At 42.7% G+C, this 20204-nt stretch overlaps 1 protein-coding gene across 4 annotated transcripts in view; it reads right to left on the minus strand.

The window, feature by feature from the left end:
* LOC126243824 (caspase-1-like) overlaps positions 1 to 20204 on the minus strand; it is a 233608-nt gene that overhangs the window by 88736 nt on the left and 124668 nt on the right. For all 4 annotated transcript variants that reach the window (XM_049948194.1, XM_049948193.1, XM_049948191.1 and 1 more), the window contains one exon: positions 18482 to 18795. In XM_049948194.1, the coding sequence (XP_049804151.1) occupies positions 18482 to 18782 (301 nt within the window). In that variant the 5' untranslated portion in view covers positions 18783 to 18795. The remainder of the gene's footprint in view (positions 1 to 18481; positions 18796 to 20204) is intronic.

Below are 20204 nucleotides of genomic sequence, written 5' to 3' on the forward strand. Positions count from 1 at the left end.
ATGGCAGGCACTATTACAATTTTCACGCTAGAGCATTGCTAGGCCCGCTCCCTACAAGACAACGTATGACGGGGCGCCGGCTCATTTCAGTCGTCGTGTGCGTCGATTCCTGGACCAACGGTTCCCAGAAATGTGGAATGGCAGAGGTGGTCCTGTACCATGGCCTGCTCGATCCCCAGATATGTCCCCTCTGGAATTTTTTGTGTGGGAAGAGATGCGCAACCTTGTTTACGCAACTCCTGTTGCATCAGAAGAGGATCTAGTTGCCCGGATTGTAGCAGCAGCAGAAACGATTCAGGATACTCCTGGGGTTTTTGCCCGTGTCAGACAAAACATGATCCGACGGTGTAACCTTTGTTTACGTGTCAATGGAGGAATTTTCTAAAATCTACTGTAATTGAAATTAGGTTGTGTTAATTTGTTGTCTCTTGGTCATAAAAAAATGGAAAAGTGTTTGTGGTTTAATTAATTTGCCGCCAGAGAAATCTTCCTCTACCAGTTTAAATACTCCTGAAAGGAAACAATGACATTAGGGAAAAATATTTGTTTTGATGTCCCCTACAACCTCCCAGAGTTTATCGGTTTAAATACTTTTCACTCTGTATATACCATTTGCCCAAAATATTTTCCACCTCTGGTCAGCGAAGTCATTTATGAGAAATAATGCTACCACATGTACTTCTAGAGAGTTTAAAAGATTTTGTTTTGTAAACACCATTGGGCACCTCACCACTGCACCTTATTACACTCAGCCTTCCTTTGTGGAAAGGGTAAACCAGAACCTGAAGTAAGCGCTGATAAAATTCCATGCTAGGTCCAAGAAAAAGTGGGACGTAGTGTTTCCTTGATTAAATTTCGCTTTCAGTTCCGGCCAGCATGAGGCTATCAAGGCAATTCCTGCCTTCGTAATGTTCACCTACTCCCTCAGTTCCCAGTTGGCCATTAATTAGAGATGGGGCCCCTCCACGCCCGCACCAACGTGGTGACCAAACCAAAAGTTCTACTGTCACCTCCGTAAAACATGTTAGTTATCTAGTAAGTGGATCACAGGATGCTGGGCTGTGATGTTGTCCGTGCGTCTGGGTAAGACTACGCATTAACACGGTCCATCAGGTGATAGATAGTGGACGAAACGCGAGTGAGGGTAGCGATTTGAAGAGCAGAGGGAAAAAAGTGCCATGGCTCGTGCCGTGGGAAAAAAACCTCTGCGACAGTGGGATGGGTAGTAAGAGCAGTAGTGGCTTACTAGCTGCGATAGCTCATGCAAGGTTGGATTTGTTAGTATGGGTATCATGCATCATTACCGTGACAAGCGATGGCGATGTGTCCCAGTGGCTGCAGCTGCTACATTCCTGGAACAATCAAGAACGTTATACAGTAGTGGGAGATCGGCCATAGATCGTCTCACTGTGTGGGGGATGTGTGGAGCTTGTTTGCATGCAGTGTACGGTACGGCTTCCCTGTGTGGTGCCAGTTATTCGGCAGTATATTTCAGCTGGATATCCAGTAATGGCGTCTGATTAACAGGGGCTCGCCTGTGCCGTTATGTTTGCGTATGCTTGGCCATAGATGTTATGCCCTTACAAGTATGTCTTTTGGTCTTTTATGTTTCCATCTATGGTTGCGGTCGTAGTTCCCCAGATTCAGAATAAACGGGTTCTGCGAATGTCTGGAGTTTCTGTATAGTCTTGTGGTGAGTTTGTGGATTACCTCCGTGAGAGTCTCAAGTCGGTATTCCCGGTGAAGGTCCGCGATGCGTGGGTATCGTGGAGCATTGCTTATGATTTTGAGTACTTTGTTTTGTATGAGCTGCAGACGGCGCAGGCGTGTAGGCGCAGCGTATCCCCAGACAGGAGCTGCGTACGTCATCAGGGGTCGGATAAGTGTCATGTACATGGACCTCGACACCCTTCTGTTCAGTGTGCTACGCCTGTTGAGCATAGGATAGAGCTGTTTGAGCCTCGCGCTAGCTCGGTTGGTCATGTGTTGTATGTGGTCCCCCCAGAGTAATTTCCGGTCCAGCCAGACACCGAGGTATTTGACTTTCTCGCGGAAACGTATTGGACGTGCATGTAGGGTTGTTGGTCTGCAGTAGCGGTGTTTGCGCAGTTGCTTCGGTCTTCTAGTGAACAGAACGGCTTCGCACTTGTCGACGTTTACTCTAACACGCCATTTCTCCAACCAAGGCTCGGCCACTCTGAGTGCAGTCTGTAGGCGTGACGTAATGTTTGATGGTTTCCAATCTTGCGCAAGGATGGCTGTGTCATCCGCGTAGATTGCCATCATTGTGTTGTGTGTGGTTGGGAGATCGTTTATGTAGAGGTTAAACAGTAGGGGCCCTAGGATGCTTCCCTGGGGTACTCCCGCGTGTATACCGTGTCGTGTTGATTTTTTTCCCTGCACGTCAGTGTTGAAACTCCTGTCTGTGAGGTATGAGTGTATTAGACGCAGCAGCCCGTCGGGGAATCCCGCGTCGCTGAGTTTGCGGATGAGGCCGTTGTGCCATAGACGGTCGAAAGCCTTTTCGATGTCCAGGAACACTGCCCCTGTAGCTTTGTTTATGTTGAAGCCATGTGTTATATGTTCAACGACCCGTAGGAGTTGTTGTGTTGTGGACTGGTGATTCCTGAAGCCGAATTCTCCGGTCTCAGGATGTCATTTGTTATGCAGTGCCTAGTGATGCGTTTGAGAATCACCTTCTCAACAATCTTACTGAGCGAGCTCAGAAGCCCAACTTATGGTCGGTAAATGAGCTCGTTCCTGAGAAGAAAACGCCCTTCCTTTTTCCGAGAGGGGATGTTGTGTTTTTGGTGGGGGTAGTGTAGCCGTGGTGGCTCACTCCAAGTCGATTTCCGCGTTAAGGATAATCTTTGGTCAAGTATCGAACGAGGAAGCTAGGTGGCGCTCAGCTGAAGCAAGGTGAGCTAGGTCACGGAGAGATACGTGGCTGGCAGTTCGTCGAATCCAGTTAGGTCGACACAAGGCAGATTGGGAATGCGCGTGTATGGTAACTACACCTGTGTTTTGCTGTAGGGGTGGCAGTGGATTGGATTGGTAGCAGTTTTAATCTTGATGCCGTGGATTTGTCGCACACTGCCTTACCGCGCGTGTCTTAATTTCTCTAAAGCTTTCTGGATGGTTGTATTTGGGCATATTTGAAGCAGATTTCTGTTATTTGGAAACTGTAGTTTTATACGTGGGTATTTTCTCACTCCGCGCTTTGTCATCGTTTCTGCTTGCCTGGTGACTTGCCGGTTGTGTGGGAAAGTATTATTGTGGAGGGTCTTAACCCCGACATATTTATAATTATATTGCTTCTTAAGCAGCTTGTTTGACTGCTTAAAGGACTTTTGCTTTACGCAAGCAACAGCTCCGTGTCACATTGAATGTCAATTCCGTGCACTAGCTTGCCTAATGTTCCATTTTAGTGTGTTTTAGGGTTGCCGCCGGCCGCGGTGGTCTCGCGGTTCTAGGCGCGCAGTCCGGAACCATGGGACTGCTACGGTCGCAGGTTCGAATCCTGCCTCGGGCATGGATGTGTGTGATGTCCTTAGGTTAGTTAGGTTTAAGTAGTTCTAAGTTCTAGGGGACTGATAACCACAGCAGTTGAGTCCCATAGTGCTCAGAGCCATTTGAACCATTTTTTTAGTGTTGCCTACCGAGCTCCGGTAAGACTAACAAGGGGAGGCCGCCAATTGTGAAATTCGGATTCGATTCATACTGCGCATAATAAAAGCTCATGGCCAGAGGTGTAATGTGACAAAGCACCAAGATGCACTTCTCAGCCGTTGTCGAGAAAATCGACAGTTAAAAGAAACCGTTGCGGTGAAATACTCTCTACGATTAGCAATTTTCTACAGCGTCGTGGTGCAGCGGTAAGCGCTGGGGTTCGTAATCCGAAGGTCGCCGGATCGAATCTCGCGCCATTCAAACTTTTTTTATTTAGTATTTGTTTTTTGTAATTCAAATGTGTGTATATATATATATATATATAAAATTCAAATGTGTGTACACACACACACACACACACACACACACACACACACACACACACACACACACACACACACATATATATATATATATATATATATATATATATATATATATATATATATATGTGTGTGTGTGTGTGTGTGTGTGTGTATACACATTTGAATTTTATATATATATATATATATATATATATATATATATATATATATATATATATATATAATTCCGGGCAATCAGTTGCAACAATTATGCATATAATAAGTTGTTGAAAGTCGTTTGTCGTGGAAAAACTGGCGACTTCGAACATCATTATGTTTTCCGCAAACAAAGTTGTATTTCACAAATATTATTAATTGTCTTCATAATGTTAACCACGTATAGTTAACGGAGGACGTAGAAACGATATTCCGAAAAGAATACGTATAGCGTAAGTCAAACGTTCGAATTAGAATAGAGACCCCACGAACACAAACTTGCTGTGGCAGGTATGAAATATAAAGTCCGTTACTCGCTCGTTACACTTGAAGGACAGATGTTGAATGGGCCGAAACGAGCCGCCGCATAACAGCGTAGTTGCGTGCTAACTTCGAAAGAAGGTAGAAGCGATCCCTAGCGCAACTTATAACATCGTCGAAAATCAGTGCGGACGGGAGAGCTTTGGTACACCCTGTTAAACAAACGGAAAAATGGAGGCGGTACGATTGGAGAGCGATCCGCCTTCACCAACATGCATAAGCAATTCATTAATGAATTACAAAAAAATAACAATAAAAGAAAATTGCATGACGCGAGATTCGATACGGCGACCTTCGGATTACGAACTCCAGCGCTTACCGCTGCGCCACGACGCTGTAGAAAATCATTAATCGTAGAGAGTATTTCACCGCAACGGTTTCTTTTAACTGTCGATTTTCTCGACAACGGCTGAGAAGTGCATCTTGGTGCTTTGCCACATTACACCTCTGGCCATGAGCTTTTATTATGCGCAGTATGAATCGAATCTGAATTTCACAATTGGCGGCCTCCCCTTGTAAGTGTGTACTGCGTCATTGTGTGGTTGCGCCAGTTGATGTCCTGGACGTGTTATTTTGCCTGTCTGTGCGGTGGCGGGAGCGGAGCAAACTACAAGTTAGAGGCACATCTGTTACTTCTTCAAGTACTTAAATTTTAATGAATTTCAGTTTGCAATATATGCCCCCTCAGGGCTCTGAGCTGTTTGTAGTTTGAAGATTTTACGAAGTTGCTTTTAATTCCTAATTGCTAGGAAACGTGCTTATTTGAAATTGCCGTTTATGCTTTTCTGTGCTCTTCAGGCGAGAAATGTCCAAGAGATGTTGTTGTTGTTCTGTGTATGTTAGTCGATACGTGCCACTAAAGTCCCTAAATTGAAGACGAACTTGTACTTAGGCCTATTTGTTTGCCATCCTTGTTAGGCCCGTCATAAGGATTATGCACGAAATGATGTTTCAGCGTCACACTAGATAGACAGTAGCTGTGAAATCTGTATCTTCGCTTCCTGCTTCTTGTTTGGGCACTTGTTCGTAGTCAGAATTTGGCACATCGGCTACTGAATACGTCAGGTGAGCACGTGATATTTCTGCTTCAACTAATAAGCCCGTATGTACTCCAGGTGCGCTAGCCATACTTGTTACTCGAAGGACTTGGTTAAGTCTTAACGGCCACCTGTTTGGGACGGCTGGACGTTGCAGCCGGTTGAGCAAGCACGATTGCCTTCCAGTGTGAGTGGTCGGTTACAGCAGCACCTTGATGTCTGAACGGGCAATCCACACATCAGAAGCGTCAGCCGTTTTTGTGACGGTGGCAAGGGTCCCACTTTCTGTAATTAAATCCTGATGCTTCCAAATTCGCCGCCTTTACAGAGAAGTTAAGTTTCATTAAACTGAAAACTGGGCTAATTGTATGATCCGTGTGTTCACGTTAATCAGCCTTGGACTTTGAAAGCCTGGCGGAGATTAGCATTGGTGGCAAACATTATTTTTATGTTCTTTTACTCTGTATATCGGGTAATCTCATGTAACAAATATTGTATTCTGTTATACCTCACAGAAGAAGAAAGCACAAGTGATCTCACTCACGAGTTTAGAGCAGTAATTTTCTTTTGTTAACGACTGAAAAAAATTTCAAATTCTTGACTTAATTCCAATTAGTGTAACGAATTCATGCTTCTGGCTTTAGTTTGAAGGAGAGCGGTATTTCTTCAGAATGTTTAGATGCTTTTAGCGCTTTCTTTATTACCAAGTGGGGCCCAGATAGGACCCTTTTAAAATTATTTTAATTATTTAATCTGTCTAATTTATTTCTGCAATTTGTTTGTTAGTGTACAAAGTTCTACATGTATTTTTATAAAACGATGAATGTTGTTGAGACACATCCCCTGGGGTCCAGTTGTTCCATTTTGGTCCTTTCCTGAAGTTCCTGTGGCTATGAATTTCCCGTTTCCACAAATGAACCAACGTCACAAGTTCGACAAACGAAAGTGGCGTTCTTAGGCCATACGCTCAATGCATAATGCATCAAATGGACAGTGGAATGCATGGAGATGGTAAAAACTTCCCACTTTGAGAAAATTTCCATGACCTGTGTTGATTCCTTCGATTCCTTAACTTATTTATAATCAATATGTAAGGTATTAAAGCGACAGTGCAATGCATGGAGATGGCAAAAAAATTTCCACTTCCAGAATTTTTCCATGGCTTGCGTCAATTCCTTAGACCTTAACTTCTACCAGTGACACTTCCCTCATACAGGCACGTTACAGTGGCCTCTCATGAAAGAATAAGCAGGCAAAGATAAACACGGCAAAAAGAACGTCGCATGATCTGTGCAGAAGACAGAAGCATTCCATCGAGCTTTGTAATAACTGCCTAGCACATTACTTTGACAGACCCCAACCACAAAGTACAGCTCACACTCACAACTGACGCAAGTGACACTGCGGTGGAGGCTGTGCTTCATCAGGTGGTAGATGGGATGCCTCAACTGCTTTGACTTTTCTCGAGGAAACTATCCCCCTCAGAGTCAACATGGTCAGCTTTCGACTATGAGATTCTCATGGTATATGCACTGTCACGTACTTCTGCAATGATATAGAAAGCCATAAAGTGACCATGTTCTCAGATTACAAACATCTGCTGGTCGCTATCAGAAACCCATCTCAGGATGCCAGTGCATGACGTCTCAGCCATTCAGATCTTATGGCACCGTTTAACACCAACATACGTCACGTCCATTGTGCTGTCAGTATGTTTCAGGACTACCATTCAAGAATCTATGCAGTTTCTCTCCAGTACAACTATGAGCACATGGCAGCCAAACAAACCAATGACCCATGCATCGATAACCCGTACAACGACCATGATACAAACATCGGTCTCTTCCCATGTCTCACCCAACTCTGCTCTGTGACATTCCACAAAACAGACCACGACCGCTAGTTCCACAATGTGCCACGAAATATCCGAGTGGTTTTACAAACTGAGTCACCCTGGCATCAATACAATACTGTGTCTAGTGACAGACTGGTTCATGGGTGAATATTAAATGATACTGTCACCTTGGGCGCAAAGCTGTCTCATATACCAACACAGTAAGACAGGCAGTCACGTACAGCCTCAACTCATATGCTTACCCACCTTGAAGACTCATTTACAGCAAGTCCATGTTGACATCATTGCACCCCAACTGGAATTTAAAGAATTTTCATATCTCCTATCTGTGATAGACAGGTCATCACAGTGAGTAGAAGCCATACCCACAGCCGAAACAACCACACTTGCATCTGCCGAGATATGTTTCACCCACTTGGGCACTCCCAAAACTGGTTACTGGTTACCATCAATCAGGGCCGTCAATTGAACTGGTCCTCTTCAACGCCCTCTGTTAATAACCTACACGTGGACTATTGCATATCACCTGAACAGTAATGGTAAGGTGATACAGGAATAAGAAGGCAGTTTTGACGTGCCACAACATTTCCTGGACTGAGATGCTCCCGTGGATCTTGCTTAGCATCCACTCAGCGTACAAGGACTACCTACGGGCGTCTCTAGCAGAGACGATCTACAATGAGCCACTTGTCCTGGTTGCAGACTTGCCTACACTAGTGCATTATGTTCAGAAACACATTTGGAATACACACATTTCGCCCCTCAACTCATTCGACCCTAAAAGTGTTTCTACGCAAGACCCTCGCCCCTTGCGACTGTGTCATGTTGCGAGACGACGCAGTGCGATCAGCTCTGCAGCCCCCTTACTCAGATCCACACAGGATGCTCAATGTGGTCCACAGGCAGCACGGAAAACCTATGACCATCTCACTCAGCCCAGGACGACTCCACTCCAACACACCCGAACACTGACATGCCGGACACTGAGGACGACGACCAGCACAGAACGCCTACGTCACTTCCACACTCGTATTTGATGCGAGTTGGGCGGAAATTCGACGAGCTTCTGCCGTCAGCTTCTCCATCCATCCAACTGAGTGAGTCACGATATGGCCATGTCAGAGACCCACCGCAATATATGGCACAGTACCATATGTACTCGTACAACAACAGCATATCACACACTACCACGAGCAATGGTCTGGTCGTGCCTACACAGCACTAGCCACGAAACGACCAGTCATGCTCATCTTTCTCGCCGATATCCACTGACCATTACGTCCCACAGTACTCCACACTCCTCGCGGGAGCTCTGTTCGATATTGATTCCCAAACGTCTCTGTCTGGAGAAAGAGGAGGATCTTTGGAGAGAGGGAGAAGAAACACAGTGCGTTCTCGACCAGCATTCGATGTTGATCAGTTGTATAGTTACTCTTCCCATTTGACGTCTGTTTGGCTCAAATGGCTCTGAGCACTATGGGACTTAACTGCTGAGGTCATCAGTCCCCTAGAACTTAGAACTACTTAAACCTAACTAACCTAAGGACACAAAATTGTTGAGGCTTTCGTGGCCACTTGTTGACAAACTGCCTATTGGCTTCTGTCTCGGGTTCTTCGGCCGACGTTCATCTAATGATTTTTCTGACGTTTCGCCAGCACGAGTGGCTGGCATTGTCAAAGCTTCACCCTCCATTGCCGGTGGTGAACTGGAGCCGAGCTCGCGGGCGCAGGCTATATGTACCTGGCGCGCCAACGTCCGAGGGCTTCTCCGCGGTCATTTCCGGTGCGGTTCTCCTCTTGCTACCTGCGACGGTCGTTCGCTGCAGTACGGGAAGCCAGGATCCGTTGACCTTAAGGCTTTCCTCTTTCTTGTTCAAACTGTTCGCGTGTTTTTGTATTTCTACAGCTTCTCTGAACAAGCGCGTGTGATAGTGCTTCTCTACAGCCAGAACTTCCGTGTAGAAACAGATAAAATGAAATACAAAAAACATATTCAGGCGACAATTCGTAAGTTTAAATAAAGAAAATCAACAGTGTAGCACTGGAGTTTGCTTAATTTTTCAGCTCTTCCAGGAGCTCCTCGACAGAATAGAAGGAGTGAGCCATGAGGAAACTCTTCAGTTTAGACTTAAAAGCGTTTGGGCTACTGCTAAGATTTTTGAGTTCTTGTGGTAGCTTACTGAAAATGGATGCAGCAGAATAGTGCACTCCTTTCTGCACAAGAGTCGAGGAAGTGCATTCCACATACAGATTTGATTTTTGCCTAGTATTAACTGAGTGAAAGCTGCTAACTCTTGGGAATAAGCTAATATTGCTAACAACAAACGACATTAAAGAAAATATATACTGTGAGCGCAATGTCAAAATTCCCAGACTATTGAATAGGGGACGACAAGAGATTCTCGAACTTACACCACATATAGCTCGAACAGCCCGTTTTTGAGCCAAAAATACCCTTTTTGAATCAGAAGAATTACCCCAAAAAATAATACCATATGACATAAGCATATGAAAACATGCGAAGTAGACTACTTTTCGTGTTGAACTGTCACTTATTTCAGATACTGTTCTAATGGTAAATAAAGCAGCATTTAGTTTCTGAACAAGATCCTGAACATGGGCTTTCCACAACAGCTTACTATCTATCCGAACGCCGAGGAACTTGAACTGTTCCGTCTCGCTTATAATATGCCCATTCTGTCTGATCAAAATATCAGTTCTTGTTGAATTGTGAGTTAGAAACTGTAAAAACTGAGTCTTACTGTGATTTAGCAACAAATTATTTTCCACAAGCCACGAACTTATTTCATGAACTACATTATTTGATAATGTTTCAATATTACACACAAGATCCTTCACTACCAAGCTGGTGTCATCAGCAAACAGAAATATTTTTGAATCACCTGTAATACTAGAAGGCATATCATTTATATAAATAAGAAACAGGAGTGGCCCCAGCACCGACCCTTGGGGAACACCCCACTTAACAATGCCCCTTTGGGACTGAACATCACTACCGCTCTCAATATTGCGGAAAATTATCTTCTGCTCAAATGGCTCTGAGCACTATGCGACTCAACTGCTGAGGTCATCAGTCGCCTAGAACTTAGAACTAATTAAACCTAACTAACCTAAGGACATCACACACATCCATGCCCGAGGCAGGATTCGAACCTGCGACCGTAGCGGTCACGCGGTTCCAGACTGAAGCGCCTTTAACCGCACGGCCACACCGGCCGGCTATCTTCTGCTTTCTGTTCTTAAAGTAAGAGGCGAACCAATTGTAAGCTACTCCCCTTATTCCATAATGGTCCAACTTCTGCAGTAATATCTTACGGTCAACACAATCAAAAGCCTTCGTCAAAAAAAAAAAAAAAAAAAAAAAACAACCTAGCGTTCCCAACCTTTTATTTAATCCGTCCAAAACCTCACAGAGAAAAGAGAATATAGCATTTTCAGTTGTTAAACCATTTCTAAAACCAAACTGTACATTTGACAGCAAATTATGTGAATTTAAGTGCTCCAGTAACCTTGTATATACAACCCTCTCGATAACTTTAACAAACACCGATGGCATAGAAATAGGTATATAATTGTCAACATTATCCCTGCCTCCCTTTTTATAAAGTGGCTTCACTATCGAGTACTGTAATCGGTCAGGAAACCGACCACTCCTAAAGGAAAAGTTACAGATATGGCTAAGTACTGGGCTAACTTACATAGAACAATACTTCAGTATTCTGCTAGATACCCCGTCATATCCGCGAGAGTTCTTGGTCTTTAGTGATTTAATTATTAACTCAATCTCCCTCTTGTCAGTATCATGGAGGAGCATTTCAGGTAACAGTCTCGGAACACTTTTCTCTACGAGCGCTATATGATTCCCTGTTGAGACTTGGTATAACAGCTGCGGATTCTGCGTGGTGTCTGTTCTCTCACGTATGTCCGAAAGGACATACGCCATACATTCATATAATACGGCCAAATGGCTCAAGTAATTCGTTGTGTACATATTGAGTATTCAGAAGTCACAGTAGAGGAATCATCTGCTGACTTCAATCTGTTGTATGCGAAATCAGCTAATGAAATTACACAACACGTTTGTGACAAGTTGCAAGGAGATGGTCTATAAGTGGAGTACTGCTATGGAGAAGGATATTATAATACTGTGACCGTAGCTGGACACATTAGTGGTGTTCAGGGATGTATTTAGGATGTAAATCTCTAAGCAGTGTTTGTTTCATGTTCAGTCACTCACTCAATCTTGCTGGAGTACATGCAGCTACTGTTGGCGCAAAATAGGGGAGATTTTTTGGCTCATTTTTCTCAAGCTGTACACGTAGTTATGATTTTCCTAAACACCACGTTCCAGTTACTGTGAAACGATTCTGTGGCACAAAATGGAGTTAAAAGTATGAATCTCTACATGTGCACGCTGATCGATCACGAAAGCAGGTGAGAGAAAAATGGAGACACGCAGTATGTCTGATATTTCAACAGAAAGAAGAATCGGAAGACGAAAGAAAATGTCTGGTGAGAAAAGTATCAACTCTAGCTTAAATTTAGTTCAGGAATCTCGTTGGTAATAGCTTGAGACGGTAGATAAACTAACACCAGAATTTTAAAAAATACGTTACAAATGAATATACTTCACGAGCTATTTAATTTCGTTCAAATTCAAATACTATTCGATGCAGAAAAAGATTAATTCATTGTTCAAAACATTCATGATTTGTGTGACAAACATTCCGAATTGAATGCTTCAACTATGATTGCTGAAGTACATTGTATTAGACGCCACATTCCTTTATTTTAAGACATTCATCTTGAAGAGAATATTTTTGCATGAATATCTTTAGAATTATTAAGCTGGATAATTAAGTGGAAGATGCTAAAGAGTTAAAAAACATTTTTGGAGCACTAAAAATTTTTTTAGCAATCACTGTTTCATATGCTACTTGTGAAGAAGTTTTTCCAAATTAAGATAGACTATGATCAAAGAATAGTTGAGTAACCTTGCAATTTTATCAACTGAAAGAAAGATAAATGTAATTTTCAACCATGTAATAGAACAACTTGCAAAAACAATATCCAGAAGATTTAAAATAAATGCCTTAAGAACAAAAATTGGCAGGAAGTACGCAAAATCTATTGTATCTTCATCTAGTGACAGATAACCACTCAATGCGTACTGTTTATTTTTTTCTGTTTCCCTATTTTGGTAGAACTTTATTGGTACCTATAAACTATTGCAATTTCGAAGTACACATTTATGAATTTAGAGAAGTAATTTGATTTTATGATTTCAGTTATAGGTTTAGAAAATAAATAGCTTTTAAAACTTGGATTTTTAATATCTTATGGGGGGGGGGGTGAAGTATTTTAAATTACCCCCCTGCACTTAAACACAATGGTACGCCATTGAGGAGAGAGCAAGATTCTACATTTCTCATTCTGATGTCGTTAATTCGGTAGGTGTGAGAAACTATCTTCCCTTAAGAACAAAAATTGGCAGGAAGTACGCAAAACCTATTGTATCTCCATCTAGTGACAGATATCATCTCAATGTTTTTAAGGTAGTTCACTTCATCACCTAAATGCTACGCATATTTCATTATATGTGCAATGAATATAATTTTATATCATTAATATCAATGTGAAAGCCACCATTTTAATATTGTTGTTGTTGTGGTCTTCAGTCCAGAGACTGGTATGATGCAGCTCTCCATGCTACCCTATTGTGTGCAAGCTTCTTCATCTCGAACTACCTACTGCAACCTACATCCTTCTGAATCTGCTTAGTGTATTCATCTCTTGGTCGTCTTCCCTCCAATACTAAACTGGTGATCTCTTGATGCCTCAGAACATGTCCTACCAACCGATTCCTTCTTCTAGTCAAGTTGTGCCACAAATTCCTCTTCCCCCCAATTCTATTCAGTACCTTCTCATTAGTTACGTCATCAATCCATCTAATCTTCAGCATTCGTCTGTAGTACCACATTTCGAAAGCCTCTGTCCTTTTCTTGTCTGAACTGTTTATCGTCCATGTTTCACTTCCATGCATGTCTACACTCCATACAAATACTTTCAGAAAGGTCTTCCTGACACTTCAATCTGTACTTGATGTTAACAAATTTCATTTCTTCAGAAAAGCTTTCTTGTCATTGCCAGTCTACATTTTACATCCCCATCGTCAGTTATTTGCTCCCCAAATAGCAATACTCATTTAATACTTTAAGCATCTCATTTCCTAATCTAATTCCCTCAGCATCACCTGATTTAATTCGACTACATTCCATTATCCTCGATTTGCTTTTTTTTATGTACGTCTTATATCCTCCTTTCAAGACACTGTCCATTGCGTTCAACTGCTCTTCCAGGTACTATGCGGCCTCTAATAGAATTACAATGTCATCGGCAAACCACAAAGTTTTTATTTCTTCTCCATGGATTTTAATTCCTGCTCCAAATTTTTCTTTTGTTTCCTTTACTGCTTGCTCAATACACAGATTGAATAGCATCGCGGATAGGCTACAACCCTGTCTCACTACCTTCCCAATCACTGCTTCCCTTTCATGCACCTCGACTCTTATAACTGCCATCTGGTTTCTGGACAAATTGTAAATAGCCTTTCGCTCGCTGTATTTGACACCTACCACCTTCAGAATTTGAAAGAGAATAGTCCAGTCAACACTGTTAAAAGCTTTCTCTAGGTCTACAAATGCTGGAAACGTAGGTTCGCCTTTCCTTAATCTATCTTCTAAGATACGTCGTAGGGTCAGTATTGCCTCACGTGTTCCAATATTTCTACAGAATCCAAACTGATCTTCCACGAGGTACGCTTCTACCAGTTTTTCCATTCGTCTGTAAAGAATTCGCGTTATTATTTTGCAGCTGTGACTTATTAAACTGATAGTTCAGTAATTTTCACACCTGTCAACTCCTGTTTTCTTTGGGATTAGAATCAAATGGTTCAAATGGCTCTGAGCACTATGGGACTCAACTGCTGTGGTCATAAGTCCCCTAGAACTTAGAACTACTTAAACCTAACTAACCTAAGGACAGCACACAACACCCAGCCATCACGAGGCAGAGAAAATCCCTGACCCCGCCGGTAATCGAACCCGGGAACCCGGGCGTGGGAAGCGAGAACGCTACCGCACGACCACGAGATGCGGGCAGATTAGAATCATTATATTCTTCTTGAAGTCTGGGGGTATTTCGCCTGTCTCATACATCTTGCTCAACAGATGGTGGAGTTTTGTCATGGCTGGCTCACCTAAGGTTAACAGTGCTCCTAATGGAATGTTGTCTACCATTGGGCGGTTCGAGGCGCTACAGTCTGGAACCACGCGACCGCTACGGTCGCTGGTTCTAATCCTGCCACGGGCATGGGTGGGTGTGATGTCCTTAGGTTTGTTAGGTTTAATTAGTTCTAAGTTCTAGGGGACTGATGACCTCAGAAATTTTATTCGTGTACCAATAATGTTAGCTTACCCTTAAACAGTAAAACGTAGAACAGAAAAATCAAAAAATGGAATGATTACGTTGGATTACTTGCATTGAGAGTCAGTGTGGAATAGTTCAGCTTCCTGGAGCAAGCCTTTCTGTTCGATGAATTAACGGAGACTTGCACGTCGATGAAGATAAGACGTAATTATTAGCATTACCATACAGTGTTTTTCAGTATTATGTCACCCGTTACACTGTTTTATCTTACGATATTCTGTATGTTATATTACATGTGTTTCTGGAGGAGGGTGGGCTGGAGGGGGGCGCAAATGAAGTGTAGTGTCGAACCCCGGGCCCCGAGGAGGGGCGCCAGTGAGTGTTGTCACCGGTCGCTGATTGGGGTGGTTGGGGGGGGGGGGGGGGGGCACGGTGCGCCAATAAAATGTCGTGCCACCAGCGCCAGTTACGTTCGCTAGCCACTGTCTGGTACAGTGTGTATTACGTGTAGGGTTCAAATGGTTCAAATGGCTCTGAGCACTATGGGACTCAACTGCTGAGGTCATTAGTCCCCTAGAACTTAGAACTAGTTAAACCTAACTAACCTAAGGACATCACAAACATCCATGCCCGATGCAGGATTCGAACCTGCGACCGTAGCGGTCTTGCGGTTCCAGACTGCAGCGCCTTTAACCGCACGGCCACTTCGGCCGGCTTACGTGTAGGGCTTTGTGTCTTAGGTCCAATGGTATTTTAAGAAATCAATAACTGTTACGAGCGATGTTTTGTGGAAATGAGAAGAAACTGTTAAAATGAAAGCAGTCTTTGATCCGCATTTGTTGATTTGTTAATCTTCGTCCATTAGAGACCTTTCGTGAATCGGGTAGAACATGATCCTACCATCAATGAAAGTTTGTGATTTCTTTCCCTATGCAGACCGCGCATTAGGAGGAGGATAAGAATCTTATCTACCGAGTAGGTAATAGACAAACTTCCACCGTGTAATCATCGACATTCGCTTGCAGTTGCTCTCCCTTTGTCTGAACTGTTTGATGCCCATGTTTCTTCTCTAGAACATGTTACACTCCCAATAAAATACCTTCTGCGAACCCTTGCAAGCATTTAAATTTGTATTCAGTGTAAAGAAATTTTCAGAAATGCTTTCCTTGCTATTATCAGTCTAAATATTATATTCTATGTCTTTCGGCATCAACACTTACTTTGCTGCTCAAATAGTTAAACTCATCTACCACTTTGAGTGTCATATTTACTTATCTGGTTCCTTCGTCAACGTATGATGTAATTCGGTAAATTCCACTACCTCCTAATGTGAAACTCCCTGGCACATTAAAACTGTGTGCCGTACCGAGACTCGAACTCGGGACCTTTGCCTTTCGCGGGCAAGTGTTCTACTTACACTTGCCCGCGAAAGGCAAAGGTCCCGAGTTCGAGTCTCGGTCCGGCACAAAGTTTTAATCTGCCAGGAAGTTTCATATCAGCGCACACTTCGCTGCAGAGTGAAAATCTCATTCTGGAACCTTCTAATGTCCTTTCAAGGTACTATCCATTCCGTTCATCTGAACTTCCAAGTCGCTTATCGTCTCTCTGAACTTCAATTCCCATTCCACAGTTCTCCTTTGTGTTCTTTACTGCCTGTTCGTTGTACAGATTGAATAACATGGGGTATAAGCTACAATCTTAGCCTCTTCTTTCTCAGAAACTGTTCACCGTTCATGCACTTCGACTCTTACAATTGCAGTCTGAGTTCAAATGGCTCTGAGCACTATGCGACTTAACTTCTGAGGTCATCAGTCGCCTAGAACTTAGAACTAGTTAAACCTAACTAACCTAAGGACATCACACACATCCATGCCCGAGGCAGGATTCGAACCTGCGACCGTAGCGGTCGCTCGGTTCCAGACTGTAGCGCCCAGAACCGCACGGCCACTACGGCCGGCCGCAGTCTGAGTTCTGTAGATGTTGTAGACAGCCTTATGCTCCCTGTAATTTATCCCTTCAGAAATTCAAATCCCTTCAGAAATTCAAAGAGTGTAGTCCAGTAACCATTGTCAAAAGGATCCTCTAAATCTAAAAATTCTGTAAACGTTTACTTTCTTCAACACGTCTTCTAAGATAAGTGGTAGGGTCTGTACTGTCTCGTGCTTTCCTACATTTATCCGGAATCAAAACTGATCTTCTTTGATACTGGATTCTATTTCTTCCTCCTTCTGTAAATAATTCGTGTCATTATATTGCCACCACAATTAATATACTGATGTTTTCGTAATATTCACACCTGCCACCAGTTGCCTTCTTTGGAATTGGATTTATTACATTTCTCATGAAGTCTGAGCGTATTTCACCTTTGTCAAATATCTTGCATGAAAGTTGAAAGAGTTTTGACATGGTTAGCTGGCCCAGAGGATCTCAGTAATTCTGAGGGAATGTCGTTTACTCCAAGAGCCTTCTTTCGAACCTAGGTCTTTCAATGCTGTGTCAAATTCTTCTCCTAGTATCATAGCTCCCATCTCATCTTCCCTACTTCCTCTTTCTGTTCTACAATATTGCCTTCAGGTTCGTTGCCTTGTATATTCCTTCCACATTTCAGCCTTCTTTGTTTAATATTGCCTCACCTAGTTGTTCATGCTTCTACAGCGTTCATTTCTCCTGTAACCATTCCTTTTTTACCATTAAGCACCTAACAATCTCACATTTACTTTTGCGTGTTTCTTTGCTCTAGTTTTATATTTTTTTTCCTGTCATAGGTCAAATTCAATATCTCGAGTGTTACCTACGGACTTCTATGGCCCCCTGTGTTTTGGGTTACTTGATCCTCCGCTGCCTCCAGTATTCCATCTCTGACAGCTACGTATTTGTCTTCTATTGCATTCCTTTCCACGTTTCAGTCAATCGTTGTCTAGCGCTCCATTTGAAACGCTCAACAAAATCAGGTTTCTTTTTTCAGTTTATACATGTCCCGCCTCTTTAATTTTGGAACGTCCTGCAGTTTCTCTAGTTTTAATCTTCAGTTCATAGCTAATATATTATGGTCGTAGTACACATATTCACCTGGATATGTTTTGCAGTTTAAAATCCAGTTTTAAAATATTTATTTACTGTTATGTAAATAAATTTTCATTGTTTCCAAGTCTCTTCCATGTATACAACTTCCTTTCATGATTCTTAAACGAAGTGTTGGCAGCGACTATAAAGTGCTTTATGCGGAAGTCTGACAAGTGGCTTTCCCCTTGTCTCATTTTCCCCAGTCCTTCTTCTCCTATTATTGGATCATTTCTTCCTTCCCCTTGGCTAGTATGTTGTCAAAAATCAATTTTTTTGTGAACCTACTGACAAATTCCTCATCATATCCAGTTTTCGCATCTATGACCAGTGAGCACAGCTAACGAGAACGTAATGATGAATTACCCAAGTCTCTCGGAAACTGCTACAAGAAATATGCTGATCCTTGTATGCAGATTTTTGTTACATTACAGCGATCAAACGTTTCAAGGCAATTAACGAACTAACGCGACAGCCACACTATAGTACCATACGCTAGGTGATGCCGAGCATAGATTTAGATTAGAAGGAGATTCGTTGTTCTGTGGGGCAAAGAGACATTTACTTACCCCCTCTGAGTTCGTTATTTATTTGGTAATAACACAGATCGTCGAAACAGCGGACATCGAAGCCAAGGTATTCGAAAGTGTGGCGGAGTGCGTTTCTGTCGATCTGTGTACCCTTCCTATCCGGAAGTTGGTGTAGCTCGTCGTCGTATGCTCTAGGGTCGAAGTTCTCATGGCTGAAGATCATGGCCACACCGCGTTTCTGTCTGCACATGGAATACTCCTCACCGTCGCGGGACACACCAGGGTTTGGCAGAATGTTGGCGGAAGATGTCGGTGTCGGTGTAGGTGTAGGTTTCGGCATCGACTGAGTTTTTCTGAAAACAAAACGAGCATTAAATGGTGCTTATCTCTACATATAGTAGCTTTCAGAGTGCACCAACATCCTGGACTCCCTTCAGCCACACAATTCACATCTGAATCAAGTGAACGCGACCATCTGTACCAGCCAAGAAGTTCTGAGGCTATACAGGGTTGAACAAAGTGCTGTACATCCGTGGGCTACCATTTCACAGTTGAGGCAGGGCTAATCTGTCACTGGGAAGATGAGTGTCTCGATGTGGGCGACATGTTATTGTTAATGAAGTATTCTATTTGAACCCGGCATATTGCTAAAATCGTCCCATTTGTGGAGCCTAAAGGATTCGTGGAAGTTGGCGCAATCTAAATAAGGTTTTCGTTTTTACCGATTGAGGTACAGATTCCTAAAGCCAGACAAGTGGGAGTAGAGCTCTCACGCTGAGAGTTCCGTACAAACTTTATTATGTATATAGATAATAATTATTATAATTTCTTGTGGCTCAATGGTGTGATGCAAGTCTTTCTATTGGAGGCCACTTCAGTGACTTGCGTGTCCCTAACGTTCCCCAGTTATCCAACTGTGGAAAAAGGACCTACAGTTTAACGTGTAATCTGAACCACATGCTGTTTCTTGCGACTGCTCACATCGTTGAGAGGTGAGGGATGGGTTAAAACAATGACTGAAACGTCCGTGGTCCGACCGAGATTCGATTCAGCTACCATTCAGTTTCCAGACACGCACCTTAAAGCTAGACCACACGGACTGTCGTATATGCAGGTTGATTCAGCCACCCCCACCAGCGTCGTTTTATGCAACCCCACATGACAGAACAATGTTGTTGACCAGTTCGCTTTGAGATGTGAAGCACATTGTCAAATGTCACAGAATAATTGGTGAAGTATACGAAGATATCTTAGACCAAGTGTACAAATATTGTTTATGAAACTACTTTTGAACGTTAACAATATTAATCTTTTCATTGCCATATATACCAGAAATGTGTTACTTCCATACCTTCCATTCAGACCTCGTCTTAGTTTCGTTGTTTTCGGTGGTGAGAGACACAATGTAAGAGAACAGTTCTGTACCATTTAAGTAAGATTAAGTATTATAAACAGAATAACCTTACCATTCTTTCTGAATGTGGTATACACCGCATAAACAACTTTTCGGAATCATTTACGGAACATTAAGTATTATAAACGTAATAAATTGACAGATACATCCAAAACCTGAATGACTATACCGCTAATTACACAAAGGAAGACGGGAGACACTTGCATAGGTATGGCAGACTTAAACTGTATCTTGGTCCAAGAATATCTTGTAACTCTGACCAATCCTCGTATTTTTTTATAGTTCAAATGGCTCTGAGTACTATGGGACTTAACATCTGAGATCATCAGTCCCATAGAACTTAGAATT

The sequence above is a fragment of the Schistocerca nitens genome, chromosome 1 (genome assembly GCF_023898315.1).
Source record: "Schistocerca nitens isolate TAMUIC-IGC-003100 chromosome 1, iqSchNite1.1, whole genome shotgun sequence".
Lineage (NCBI taxonomy): Eukaryota > Metazoa > Arthropoda > Insecta > Orthoptera > Acrididae > Schistocerca > Schistocerca nitens.